At 44.8% G+C, this 15,477-nt stretch overlaps 1 protein-coding gene across 1 annotated transcript; it reads right to left on the reverse strand.

The window, feature by feature from the left end:
* Positions 1-9,497: 9,497 nt before the first annotated feature.
* On the reverse strand, positions 9,498-10,115 carry LOC124650381 (abscisic acid receptor PYL5-like). The gene has a single exon (XM_047189913.1). It carries the CDS (start codon positions 10,113-10,115, stop codon positions 9,498-9,500), a length of 618 nt encoding a protein of 205 aa, XP_047045869.1.
* Between the last annotated feature and the right edge of the window lie 5,362 nt (positions 10,116-15,477).

Raw genomic sequence — 15,477 nt, forward strand, 5'->3', positions numbered from 1 at the left:
GTCGTTATTTCACTACTCGCTATCGCTTATAAAACTCGTTACTACCGATAAACTCTTGCGAGCAAGTCCGTTTCCAGGTGCAGCTGAATTGACAACTCCGCTGTTAAGGCTTTCAAGTATTCTTTGTCTCCCCTTGTGTCGAATCAATAAATTGGGTAATACTTCCCTCGAAGACTGTTGCGATCCCCTATACTTGTGGGTCATCAGCATGTCATGGATGTTTGCTTGCATTGTTTTATTCATAAGTAAGTATGGCATTGTGGTATCCTCCTCTGAATAATTCATTTATATTGACTTGGCACATGCTCACGCATGCATATGACTGAACAAGAGTCAATTAAGCCTCAATGATTTACATTGCTTCGTAGTTCTTGTATCACTTTTATGCCTCTGTTAATTTATTTTGCCGCAAGCATGATTATGACGAGTCATTGCTCTCTTGATTTGTCGCTCCCTAGTCTATTGCTAGCCTACACTTGTACCGAGCGGGAACGCTGCTCGTGCCTCCAAACACATGAAAACCAAGTCATTCCAGAGTGTCCACCATAAATACCTATGCATGGCATTTCAAACCATTCCAAGTAAATTCTCATGCGCTACCTTTAAAATCTTCAAAATGCTTCTCAATTTGTGTTAATGTTTCATAGCTCATGAGGAAGTATGTGGTGTTTAGCTTTCAACCTTGTCATTTACTTTTGACGGACTCTCATATGGAATAGTGGCACATCCGCTTATCCAATAATTTTGCAAAAAGAGTCGGCAATGGGATTCCCAGTCCCGAATTAATTAAACTTAAATAGACACTCCTCCATGGTTTGTGATTGTTGGACGACACCCGAAGGATTCGGTTAGCCATGGCTTGTGTAAGCAAAGGTTGGGGGGAGTGTCATTATCATAATAAAACTAAAATAAAAAGGCACTCCTTCATGGTATGAGATTGTTGGCAGGCACCCGAGGATTCGGTTAGCCATGGTTTGTGCAAGAAAGGTTGGAAGGAGTGCCAAATAAATATGCAATAATTCATGGGAGCCGCTCTTGAAAGTCCGGTTGGCAAGGTAGTTAGTGTACCCATTACCATTCGTTGACAACAACAAACACCTCTCAAAATAATTTTACTCCTGATTTATAAAAATGAAAAGCTCTAGCGCATGTTAATCCCTGCTTCCCTCTGCGAAGGGTCAATCTTTTACTTTTATGTTGTGTCTCCATTATTTCTTTGAGTACTATCTTGAGAGCACAACTGTCATTCTTAGTATAATATGCTTGTCTCAAAATATGATTGATTGTGGTATAACCTTGATGCTTTTATCTTTGACAATCACTACTTCTAGTCTTTCTATGAACTCCAGAGGTGCCCGGGCATTTATGTTTTGCCAATCAAATACAAGCAAGCGAGATACCACTTTATCATACTCTCTTATGAACATTGCAATCCTCGCTTATATACATGATTCATGATGCTTATTATTAATTGTTGGTACCTCTTTATGATTGATATAGTCTGTTAGATGATCTTATTTGCATGTACCTTATTATGAACTGCTCAAGTATTAGCCATATCATGAGAATATATACATCATATGAGCAAATGTGTTCGTGAAAGTTCTTTTATCGCTCGGTTGTTAATCGAATTGCTTGAGGACAAGCAATAAGCTAAGCTTGGGGGAGTTGATACGTCCAAAACGTATCTACTTTCCCGAACACTTTTGCTATTGTTTGGCCTCTAATTTGTGTATTTTGGATGCAACTAACACGGACTAACGCTGTTTTCAGCAGAAGCTGCTCCGGTGTCTCGTTTTTGTGCAGAAATCCAACTTTCGGGAAAAACCTCGGAATTTATGCGAAGGCCCTATTTTCCCAGGAAACTAACGGAGCCGGAAGGGCAATTGAGGTGGAGGCCCGAGGGCCCCACACCACCTGGCGGCGCGGCCCAGGGGGGGCCCGCGCGGCCATGTGGTGTGGCCCCCTCGGCCGGCCTCCGACGCCCCCCTTCGGACTACTTATTCGCCTCGACCTAAAAACGCACAAAAAGAAGTCGAAGTCGCCAGAAACCCTCCAGAACGCCGCCACATCGCGAAACTCCGTCGCGGGAGCCAGAAGTCTCCGTTCTGGCACTCCGCCGGGACGGGGAATTGGAGGAGATCATCACCGCCATCACCGCCAACGCCTCTACATCAACCAGCCATGTTTCCCCCATCCATGTGTGAGTAATTCCCCCGCTGTAGGTGAAGGGGGTGGTAGGGATTGGATGAGATTGGTCATGTAATAGCATAAGATTGTTAGGGCATAGTGCCTAGTGTCCGTAGATGGTACTTTTATGATATTGTTGCAACTTGTTATGCTTAATGCTTGTCACTAGGGCCCGAGTGCCATGATCTCAGATCTGAACATGTTATTATTTCATCATGATATTCATTGTTTATGGTCTTACCTGCAAGTTGTATACACATGTCACTCGTCCGGAACCAATGGCCCCGAAGTGACGTAAATCGGGACAACCGGAGGGAATGGCAGCGATGTGAGGATCACATGTGTTTACGGAGTGTTAATGCTTTGCTCCGGTACTCTATTAAAAGGAGTACCTTAATATCCAGTAGTTTCCCTTGAGGCCCGGCTGCCACCGGCTGGTAGGACAAAAGATGTTGTGCAAGTTTCTCATTGCGAGCACGTACGACTATAATTGGAACACATGCCTATTGATTGATTAGTACTTGGACACCGTTTTATTATTATCTGCAAATGCCCTGCTATGATTGTTACATGAGTTTCTCTCATTCATGCAACGCCCGTCATCCGTCCCCGTGCCTACAGTATTTTAATCCTGCTGTTTACTAAAATCACTACTGCTGTCTTTGTTACTCTGCTGCTGTTATTTCACTACTGCTATTGCTATAAAATCGTTACTATCGATAAACTCTTGCGAGCAAGTCTGTTTCCAGTGCAATCTGAATTGACAACTCCGTTGTTAAGGCTTCCAAGTGTTCTTTGTCTCCCCTTGTGTCGAATCAATAAATTGGGTAATACTTCCCTCGAAGACTGTTGCGATCCCCTATACTTGTGGGTCATCATGCATCAGGCACTATTTTTTTCGGTGTGCATGCTGCTGAATTCCTTTTTCGTTCAGATGATATGGATCTGAACATATAGATCTGGTTTCTTGTTTTGGTGAATTTGTGTTTTTTGTTGGGAAAAAACTTGTAGATCTGGTTGCCAGGTAAAAAAGGTTGAAGAAAATAGAGCAAAGGGGAGATGGGAGGAGGAGGTAAGTATATGTGGAATCTAACCTTTATCCAGCCTCGGAAACTTTGAAACAGTTGGAAGTTGCAGGCTTCTGGGGATTCTTCAAGAAACTGCAATGGAGATCTGAAGGGAGAGGGGGAAGAGTTGTTGGCTTCTGGGGACGAACAATGGAGATCTGAAGGGAGGGGAGAAGGAGTTGCAGGCTGGGGAGGTAGAAGAGAGAAAAAGGAGGCTGGGAAGGAGGTGGGTGGGGAGCGTGCAGCAGGTGAAGGGAAATAGGGACGGGGGACGAGGCACGAGGTGGTGGGCCTGTCGGGATTCGATCATGTTCGGCTGGTCGGGGCAGGGGGTCCACTTTCCTTTTCTGGAGCGGGTTGGTCGGGCGGAAGGGGGGGGGACTTACCTTATTTGGACCGATGGCTGGGTGGAACGAACGAGCCAACAATTTCTCGCTAGACGCGTCCAATAAATTAAGACATGAGAGTTGTATGTCTTTTCTAAAGCTTTCGTTTACCTATTGAAACATATAAATCCAAGTTCTTATGGGACCTAAAAGTTCAATTTACTTAACAGAAAACAGTGAATATTGTATACACATAAAAACAGTGAATATTGTATACACATAAAAAGGATGTCTTAGATTTGTCTAAAGTTGGATGTATGTAGACACTATTTAGTGTATAGATACATCCAAAATTAGGAAAATCTAAGACCTTCTTTTATGGACGGAGGGAGTAGTAGTTTTTATCTAAAAATTAAGATAAGGCTGCTGCCGTATCGTGTCCTAAGGGAAGCTCCGCCCCTGAATCCTAACGAACGCTCAAACGGTACAAAGTTCAACGAAGGAAAAAAGAAACAGAAGGCTTGCAGATCACTCCCGCCGTCGAACTCCTCGATCGGCAAGGCGGTGGAACCGAAGTGCATAGGAACGAGCTTAGCCAGCATTTGGAATGGAGCTCGAAGGTACCAAGCATGGTCGGACTGCCGGGCACGCGAAAGCTTCTCTATTCTCTCCTAACACACCGCCATAGCTGCGCAACTTGAGCTGCCACTTGCTGGCGATGGCGCGAGCTAATTTATCCCTGCCGCTTGGAGAAGAAAAGAACAAAGCCGGCTGGGAGTGGGAGGGAAGGAGGAGCAAACCGAATCGCGCTCATTGACCGTGGAAGCCAACCGACGAGAGGGAGGCCGAGAAAATGCTGGCGCTAGCTAGCTAGCCCAGTTGCATGCACAAGTTGGCCTAGTGCCGCTTATATTTCCTCGTCATATATGATTGTCGTAGTTAACCTTTCGGTTTTCTTAATGCCAAGTGATGCCGCTGCTGAACTAGGCGGGCACCTTCCTGCCAGTTGCAGATTATTCAGATCGCAGTACTCCAACTGGCCTAGCATGCATTTTCTTCTTCAGCAGCTCAACCGTCGTCATTTTCTTTCTAGGAAAAGCTTCCCACAGTCGGCACTGATTAAGCAAGGACGAGGATCCATCAAGTGGCGGCGTTACCGTAAGACTGAAACAAAGCGATCCGTACGCAACTTGGCGTACGTGCGGCTTGATTCCCTTACTACTACGTACCAGGCCAGGCAGGGTTCACGCTAGGTTTTATTTAATCGCGCCATGGACGCCCTCTCTGCTCTCTGTCCATAAGGCCCTCCTGTGTCACTTAGAGTCAGTTTGGTTGCTTGTACCCTTGCTCTGCGTTTAGGGAACTTATCTTCGGAAGTTGTGCGGTAACGCGACCTTCAATTCACGATTCTGTAGTTAGTTTGGTTGTCAACAGTTCATTCAACGCATCATGGCAGAAGCCAAGACCATGTCGTTTGGTTGCCCAGAATTTACGTTTCGGCTAATCGACCGTCGTTTGGTTACATATAGCTTCTCTAATAGGGCTGATATGTGGTGAGCTTACCAAGCAAAGAGAACACTGCAATACAATGTGTTCAATCGAATGGCACTTTAGGCAACGACTAATATATAGCACATAATTAACAGTACTAACATACTAATAGCAGTGGATCACAATCACGACAATAGTATTACACCATGATCTTGTGAACAACTTGAAAGATTGCTGCACTAGCCAATTAAACCAAAAGTCCGAACTCATGGAAAGAGACTAGGCAGTGTATTTATATTCAACACTCCCCCTCGCATCTAGGCTATTTTAGTCCTTAGCGTGGGTTCCGTGTGAGCCGCAGAATCTTTTTTCTTTTATTTTTAAAACTGCGTGAGCAAGGTCTTGAACTTGAGACCTCTTGGCTCTGATACCATGAAAGATTGCTGCAGTAGCCAATTGAACCAAAAATCCGAACTCATGGAAAGAGACTAGGCAGTGTATTTATATTCAACACAACTCTCATGATGCACACAAGTTCACGAACCGAGCGGTTATTGTATTCCACCTTGAAAAATATATACATATGGTATCAATTTTTCATCAAGTCTAGCTACTCCTAAAATATACATCACCATCATAATCATCATCAACACCGTAACAAGCACCACGTCCACCCGGCTCCGCACATGTAGTGCGTCTTAGGAGGGCTTTCAACTAGCTCATTCTGCTATCAGGGCTCATGAAAGATACCTGATGGCATGTGCCTTGAACTTCATGATGTGGCTGAGAGCACGGCTGAGAGCACGCTGGAACACGACCATCGAAGATGATCTTCATGTGACCATAGTTGTCTACATACTTGTTGATGAAATCAGATTCCTTTGATTTGTCCTGGAAGGAAGAAGTTAATTAGTTAGTTCTTGGTTTGAAAGAAGTGCAAATTGATCCAACCTTGATGTGCTCAAATTATAAATCATCTTCCATCATTCTTGCAGTGGTATCCTCCGCAGATCGCAAATCCTCAAGCCATTTGAGTTTGAGGGTTTGAACCCACCTTGCTCTTCAGTGTCTCGGATGGTTGTAGATCCGATTCAGGTGAAACCGACGCCTACGGAACTTGAAAATAATATTTGAAGTAGCTCAAAGGTGCTTCAGCCTGAACCACTTATCCATTTGGACCCCACTATTGATGAACTAACATAGCGTGTTTAATGTTTAGAGCGAAGTTGGAGAGAGAGACTGTCATATCATAGTGTTCTGCTTCTAAACTGGGCAGTGCCTCCCAGGGACCAACAGATATTGAAGCCACACTTGTCACATCACTGACTTTGCCGATAGATTGGGCGAGTTTTCTTTCTCCTACAACATAAATCAAAGTACCATAGTAGAGAGACAATGGTAAGCAGTCAATGTCTAACATCCTATCAAGATACTGAAAAAGCTAGCACATCTAACATACTAACAATCTTTGCGAAGGTGAACAATGCAGCATTGTGAACCTAGTTAATTAGCTGCTCTTCGTTGCATCTTGCAATGTATAAGTGAATTGCTGGTACAAGGAGAAAAACTACTCATTTTAGAACCAATCCTCATACCTACACTTACACTTATACATGGACTGCACTATAATGAAGACCAGGCAACGCAACCAACAATACACAAAACATCGATCCACCTCTTACCGACTTTTGATCTAAGCGAACAGATCTAAAATACCAAAGCTTACATATCTAGTCTACAAGGAGCAGACGAGTTCCGCTAGGGCCTTACCAAAAACAGAGTTGGGTCTATGTATAAGGTTTTAATTGAACCTATCCAGCCAGTCATTAATAATAAATTTATTTGGAAGATGAAGATACCACTGAAAACTAAGAGTTTTGCTTGGTACCTTCATCGGGGTGTGATTCTTACTAAGTACAACCTTGTAAAACGAAATTGGCATTGGTTGTACGAATGAAGTGTGCTTTCTGTCGCGAAGAAGAGACAAGAAAAAACATTTTCTTCCAATGCCAGTTTGTGAGGTCTATATGGACAATCATTCAGATAGATTCAACCTTATACCCTCGAAAAGCATAGCAAATATTTTTGGCAATTGGCTAAACAGAGTGGATTCTAGGTTTAAAGTTCTTATCGGAGTGGGAGCGATTGCCATTATATCGTCCCTTGGCTATGTAGAAATGACAAGGTTTTTGATAATAATTTTTTTCTCTTATGCAGGTCATCTACCGGTCTACGGCTTTGCTCCATTTATGGTCTCGCTTTCAGCGCTTGGAGGACCGCGACCTCTTTACGGAGGTGTCTACATGGTTGGAGGAAACGACCAAGAAATTTAGTACTCAACATGGGTGGCTACATAATCGAAGGATTTTGCCTCCTACCGTCTAGATTTATGTTCACTTGAGATTACATTATCATGTAATTTTCTTTTAGTTGTGTTTGATAACCCGGCTGTGTACATCAATCCCAGTTATGCAGAGGCCGGGTGTATTGCTTAATACTTGAGTAATAAAACACTCTTTATCAAAATAAAAATCTTATCTACCATAGCTAGGGTTTGATGTTACTTACAACCAAGGTTTTGGTTACCGCTCGGGAAATCCGGTTCCTGGTTGGTCACCGGATATCCCGATCACCCTTGGGAAATGGTCTAACCGGGCAAAAAAAAAATCAAAATTTTGAATTTTTATGAAATTTTCAATTTTAGCAAATATCATATATATGGTTATACCGAGGAACTTAAATTCAAATTTCGTTCGGTTCAGGATTTTCCGGTAAACGCGGTAACTGGAAATCCTGACCCCACTCGAATTTTTCTTGCCAGGATCCAAAACCTTGCTCAAAACACTCCGACCATCGGACGAGGAAGACGACATATTGGCGTGCTGGAGGAAGAAGACTTGTCGCAACAGAGCTCCAATAGCGAGCAGTGATGGACCCAAGATTTTGCCAAATTTTCATCAAAATATTCATCAATTTTTCATCAAAATAGGTAGCACCGCCGGTTGGAAATCTAGGCGTGCGCCCGAGCTTATGGACGGTTGGGTCCGCCTATGACGGCTAGAGAAGATAGTGTTGTTTAACTATTTGCCAGTGAAGAAACTTCCCTCAAAGGAGAACTTGAACGGGGAAAACTATTCAGCAAGCACAAAAATAAGCTTGGCTCGCGAGAAACATTTAAATCAATGAATCAATCGTGTCTCCTAACTCTAGGCTGCTTTAAGAAGTGTGTAATAGAGGAATTTTTTTCGCATGGAGCCGGAAAACAGGTTCGCGAGGAACCGAACTCGCCCTCATCTCTTGGTACCATGCAACTTGGCGACGATCTATCCCTCTCTGCCAGCCGGCCTCTCGACGAAGTATACGCGCTTTACCTCCGTCGTCAAGTCACGCTCATGCATTGCTTACACACAATATATCACAGTGCTTCTGCGATCTGCATCACGTAGAATCGTGCATCGATCGTTTGGCAGCCAATGCTCGCCCTTCGATTTACCCTGAATTAACCGTACCGTCGTACTGACAGTATACGCGATCTTCATGATACGAGGATGATGCGCGACTACATCGAGATCTACGAGTGCCAGCAGCGAGGAGCCGTGGACTTTACTAGCATTGCACATTTGCGCAGGTATGCAGACGATTTTGAAAGATTGTTCCCCGTGCGCTGTGCTCGGGTTGGCACCTGGGACGACCTCAATAAAATGACGAGGATTCAAAGTCTTGGGGGCAGAAATATCAAAGTCAAACGATTAAGAAATAGCGCGTGATAGGGAAGTCCTATACATGCGAGCTGTTGTTTATTTCGGAAGAACAGTTCAGCTTGAATAATCTTACAGCCAGATATTTGACTGTACATGCAGGAAGCACAGCTACTGCCATTGGTGCCCACATGCAGATGCAGTACATACTTACAGGGAAAGATTATATACTTTAGTTAGCAGCCAGTTCATGATTAGCTATGGTTTAGTCACTGCCTTCCCATTGGTTCCATAACTCCATCGCTCCATGTGCATTCGTTTGGTACAACTTAACTGGTCCTAATTTTTCTGATGAAGAACCCAGTCCTAATGAATCCTGCTAAATCAACCACCAACTCTGCATTCAAATGTTCAGCAAATTCGGTTGGGAATTTGTGATATTGCAAGAACAAACAAGCACTAGCATAGCATCCACCAACAAAACAAGCTGTAGAAAGCCAAGTTATACATCATGTGTACGCGGTATGAACAAGGGGGGGAGTTAATCGCAGCACTAGCTAGCAAAACGAAAATGAAAACACAAGCTTGAACCACACATGCCGATCCATCGACCAGACGCCTCAAAAGAGGCAAACACAAGATGTCAGGAAACAATAAGCAATGACCTCCTAAAAAACCGGCAAGCGAGCCGGTGGCCGCCGGCCGGTCAGGGCCGGCGTATGAAGCTAGGCGGCGAGGGCGAGCTGTTGGGCGGTGCGCGCCAGCGACTGGAGATTGCAGCGCACGATGGTGTCCACGAACGTGCGCGTCTCGTCGGCGGTGTTCCCGGGGGGCACGTCGACGACGTACGACTCCACCACGACGGCGCCGTCCGTGGCCGCGGTCTCGTGGACTGTGGTCACAGACCGGTAGTTGGAGAGGCGGTGCTCGCCGCCGACGACGCGGAAGCTGAGCACGCGGCGCTCGTCGTCGAGGATCTCCAGCCGCTCGCGGCTGCTGGTGGCGGGGAGGCCCGAGACCACCCGCACCTCGCGCACTGAGCCCACCGCCACCTCGCCGCCGTCGCCGTCCACCAGGCGGCAGCTCCGGATGAAGTTCTTGTACGCCTGCGGCCGGTCGAAGCGCCGCACAACAGCCCACACCGCGTCCACGGGCGCCTCGATCGCCTGCACCACCGCCGAGCAGCACTGCCCGGCCCCTGCCGCGTGCTCGTGGTGCCGCGCCACCTCTGCCGGCACCGCCACGCACGACGCCGCGTGCGCCGCCGCCTTCCACCCGCACCCGCCTCCACCCGCGATCCGGGCACGCTGCGGCGCCGACGGCCGTAGAGATGTGCACGGCATTATAATCTCTTGCTCACTACCCTGCTGATCCTCTTCAAGCTAAGCTCTTCTTGGTTTCTTAGACGCGAGGAGGAGCTTGCAGAGACAAGAGAGGTCGGCAAGGAAGAAGAAAGAAAGATCGCCGGATGGTCCCTTGGGGGAGAGAGAGGTTGCCGGGCACCTATTATACACCTAGGACAAGCGAGATTGCGGTGGGCACAACTCGCGGCAACTTGGCCATTTGTTGTTACTGTGGTTGAGGCGAGGAGCAAGTTGTAGGGCGCAGTCGGTGAACATCTAGGGTCACTTGGGAGAGTTGTGGATAGTTTTCTCAGGCGAACGCGGGGGAAAGGTGGTGGTTTTGGGCTCTGCCGCCTGTTTCCGGTGGGAAAACGAGGGCGGATTGGTTGGGACTCGGGGACACTAGGCATATCATAGGGGGTCAAAGTAGAATTAGGGGAAAGCGATGTGCCAATTGGTGATTAATTTGTTTGTTATAAGGTTGGTTGCTCTTGTTTATATGCCAACTTGTTTGGGGGTAGATGCAACAAACGAATTGTTCAAAAGAAAAAGAAAAAATTGAAGTCGTAGCAGACACCCCCAGTTGTCAATCCATCTGCTTCCAAAAGGGTTTTTTTAAAGGGAAGGCCCATGGCCCTGCTTTATAAATAAAGCACACGAAGCAACAACAGTAGCGATACAAACTCACACCCGAACAGCTAGTCTGATGCCTTAAACAAAGCCACTCCAAATCCACAAGTGCCCAAACAGGAACGAAAAAGGCTACAAAGCACTACAGCTCCACGTGCTGGAGGGGAGCAGGATGCGGGCGCAGTTGCGGATCATCCTCCGTCATCATCGCGAAGCCGTCGCTGAAGCCTCCTAACCTCGTCCAGTGCCGCGTCCAGAAGCGGTAAGTCCCTCGGTCTGACCAGAACCCTCCAAGTCTGCATATAGATAGACATTTTGAAGATAGCATCAGCCGGGTTGTTGATCAAGGATCCCTCAATAGCTAGCTTATTGCGGATGTTCCGGAGGGCCCGAGGATTGGGCCGCAAAGGTGAACCAAGCTATCCTACGGAGGCGACCCGTAAGGCCATTGACAATGGCAATGAAATCCGCGACCCTCGTCGGGTTCCAAGAGCAGTGCAGAAGTTCCCTAATTCCTGCCCACATGAATCTCGCTAGGTGGCATTCAAAGAAGATGTGATCGCAAGTCTCCCAGCCACCGCAAAGGGCACAGCTTCCATCAGAGGGCCCCCGCCTCTTGACCAGCTGGTCCCCAGCTGGCAACCTACCCCTAATCAGCTGCCAGAGAAAGACCCGTATCTTAGGCGGAACCTTGGTACGCCAAACCTCCTTGAAGTGGGTTATGGCCCCGCCCTGAGAAAGTCTACAGTACATGGAGTTAGTGGAATAATCGCCGGAAGGATCGAGCGACCAGCGGACCTCGTCCTCGCCCGGAAGAATGGGGGTGAGGTCAAAGATCCTACAGGGTTTAGAGAAGATCCATGCCAAAAAGCATTGAGGTTTACATTACAGGTCTATCTTTTGATAAAGGAAATTATTCACCCGGATCGTCTAACATGCGTGCACGTAGTTTAAAAAAATTACTTTGATTATTATTTTAATTAATAAAATATGAAATATATGTCAAAATAATATATCATTGAATAACATTTTTTGAATATGAATCTAATAGTATATATATTATAGACATAAAACTTATATCCTGTTGACCAAATTAATAGTTAAAATTTATCTTAAATTGCGTGTGTACATGTTAAACTGATTAGGAGGGAGTAGGTCATAAACTCACATTTCAGACACCAAGAAAACACAACCAAGTGGTAATAAATAGCAAAATTATTTACTAGTTTGTAAAAATAGTCTCGTATCTTAGGCTAATTAAATATATTGCACGTGGTGTCTCTTTGTAGATGCATGCAACTTTTGCATTAATAAATATCATACTAGTACAAGGTATAAATGTACTACTTTACTCGATTTGTGTTAGTGCCCTTAATTATTGATAAAATGTATTTTTTTGATAGTGGTCTTACATATAAAAATGAAGGGAGTATATTAATACCGCGAGATACCAATTACATCTAGCATCTGCACCAACAAAAAAAGAGAGAAAAAGACCCGTCACAGTGAGCAAACATTCACATCAGCGGCACTCTAACCACCAAAAATAACACCCGAACACAAAAGAGGTTCTCCAAACACCTCCAAAAAGGTTGTAGTTTCTAAAACAATGCGTCTAACAAAATTATTACCAAGTACAACCAATAAAGACTATACTTTAGATAAAAAAAATGGCCAAGAGGACTAGTTTGGTTGGGAGATCAATTCGGACACTTGTTGCTCGTCAGGAGGCGACGGAGGTTAATGCTCGCCCATCTTTAGTTTGTTCTACGCGTTGGTGCCTTTGGTGCTGTTTGCGTGATGCTCCACCCAGGATCATCACTGCTATTTTATTCGTCGAAGTAGCCTGTGCTACTGCTTTGCCGAGCAAAAATATCTTCCTGGCCTGCTCCCCATCCCAATTCATTCCGAGAAATCGGCGCGTCTGTCTGTGACCGATCGATGGCCGTCAGAGTCTGAACGAGACTAGCTGGTTTCTGTCACTACATTTCTTAGATGTGCACGTATACTACAAGAAATACAAAAATGATTAAGGAACTCTTTATCTATAAAAGGAAGAATTAGAAAGCCACAAGGAAGGAAAATAGGTTCAAGGAAGCAATCGAGATGCACACACACACACAAGAAGCAAAATGTTGGGACATGCCAAACCTTGATGATTGCTGAATGAACTGACGCTCTGCTCCCTTATTTTGTTCCAGAAAAGAGGAGGAGTCAGATCAAGACTTCCAGCTAGCTAGCAGATTCAGTGCATGCTTACAGCTGAAAGCGCATACGATCAAAACGCTCGAAGCAAATACAATGTTCGGGATTTAAAACAACAATATCCTGGTCGACCGCATTGGCCCAGGTAATAGTCTGATAAACAACTCAGAGAGGCTGGTTCGGTGATGGATGAACTTTGAGAAAGTTGGCCCCTGGCCAGGGCAATGTGTTGAAAGTTTCGACATGATCCTGCCAATGATGTTGCTTGTTTAATTAGAGCTCGCCGTAGTTCGATGTATTGAATCGTTCACGCGTGACGTGAGGCACAGTTCAGCCGGAAGACCTAATTATTAAGCAGATTTTGTATCCGGCCGGGGATATGCGCAGAAATCTGAGACGTGCATGGTTGAAGGTCGGTGATATATCATCACGTAATCGCAACAGTTGATATCGGGAGATAGGGTTTATCGTAGAAATCAGACTAGTGATTGATTTGTTGTTGCTAAGCCAATGTTTAGACTTTGGACACTTGTCGAAATGGTACGAGATAGGACACATCCTTTTGGGCTCTGCTCCTGATTTCTCTTTTAATTACTCTCTTTTTCTGATGATTTTTATTTTAGCATTTCACAAGGCAGTTTCGCAAAAACATGGCTTTACCGAGAAATGACGCTTTTGGAGCTTAATATCTCATATATACTCTCTCCCATTCATAATTCTAATCGCAGATTAGAAGATATCTATACAAAAAATATGTCTAGATACATTCAAATTTGAATAAAGATTATAAAATTGAGAGAGTAGATAATGATGAATGCAAGTCATAGGTCAAAGTTTTTTTATCGAGCGGCATGCATGTTTGACGAACACCCACAACCAACAAAATATATAGGTCCAAGCTTTTGTTGGCCCAATACATCACTCGACGTGACGCTCACGCCGTTGGGCTATCCTAAGTGCCTTGCAAGTAAAATGGGTGACTACTACAAGTAGCATAGAAAAAATATTTTAATAATATTAAAATATGGTGTAATTTTGAATCACCTCACAAAAAACAACATGAAAGCCTATTTACTACAGTATTTTATTCCCTATGTTTCTTGATATAATCAAGGTGTATAGTTTTTTGAAAAAAATCTCCAAAATATAAGGTGTATTGCGTTGAACCACTCATGTGAACATTTTTTTACATATTTGATTGTAATTTCTTAGCTAATGGAAACTGCTCTATTTTCTCAGGTCAATAATTCAGGGGTAATCTTGCCCAAAATCCGTGTAAGTTTTTTTAATGTGTGTTTTTTAATTTCCGTGCCAAAAACTATACACCCTATATCTAAAAACGGAGGAAGTATCATTTTTGCTCCTTAGTAAAAAAAGGAAACATCACTCCAAACATGTAAAATTTCACGTCCACTCAGAGCGACATGCAGCAACGGAGCAAGAAACCCTACGTATGTCATAGATTGAGATTCCTCTACTAGTAGCCATAATATAGGATATTGTGTATTTTTTTTTTTTGTTTTGGTTCTAAATTTTGGCTACTGAATATTTTAGGTGGGAAAAAATGGGACTACCAGAAATTTACATGATTGGATTTATAAAAGAATATGTAATTTAAAATTTGAAATACTCCATACAAGGCCTTCACACTCCATTCGGGAATATGACCATCCATATCCATATTACAGGAAGATAAGTCATAACAAGTTTTTCAATTCCCCACTTACTATGGGGAATACAGGGGATATGAGGGCATGACCCGGATTTGGTAGACATTGGTGTAGGCACATGTAAGGGTATTTTACCCTTATCCATTATTTTGGTAACAATGACACCGTGCTAGAGTATTTGGCCTAATACATGTTTGTAAGGATAATCTCAGATATTAGCCAAAGAGGCATAAATGGTGTATCAAAGGAACAAGAAGGCTAAAGGAGACCCCCCACTTCGACAACAATCAAAAAGGGGTCTACAGCAGGAATCCGATCATAGGCCCGGTTGGACCGGACTGTAAGATAACGTTGCATAGAAAACAAAAATTCTCTTACCGCGAACACGCAATCCAAGCCAAGATGCAATCTAAAAGACGGTAGCAACGAGGGGGTATCGAGTCTCACCCTTGAAGAGATTCCAAAGCCTACAAGATGAGGCTCTTGTTGCTGCGGTAGACGTTCACTTGCCGCTTGCAAAAGCGCGTAGAAGATCTTGATCACGATCGGTTCCGGCGCCACGAACGGGCAGCACCTCCGTACTCGGTCACACGCTCGGTTGTTGATGAAGACGACGTCCACCTCCCCGCTCCAGCGGGCAGCGGAAGTAGTAGCTCCTCTTGAATCCGACAGCACGACGGCGTGGTGTCGGTGGTGGTGGAGAAATCCGGTGGAGCTTCGCTTAAGCGTGCGGGATGTGGTGGAGGAGAGATACCGATAGGGTTTGGGGAGAGAGGGGGAGGCTAGGGCGCCGGCCAAGGGCAGCCCTAGGTGGTGCGGCCAAGAGTGAGGCTTGAAGTGGTCAGCCCCCTCTCCTA

Source organism: Lolium rigidum, chromosome 4 (genome assembly GCF_022539505.1).
Source record: "Lolium rigidum isolate FL_2022 chromosome 4, APGP_CSIRO_Lrig_0.1, whole genome shotgun sequence".
NCBI lineage: Eukaryota > Viridiplantae > Streptophyta > Magnoliopsida > Poales > Poaceae > Lolium > Lolium rigidum.

Coding starts and splice junctions, on each gene's coding strand:
- LOC124650381 (XM_047189913.1), bottom strand. CDS start 10,115: ATGCCGTGCACATCTCTACGGCCGTCGGCGCCGCAGCGTGCCCGGATC.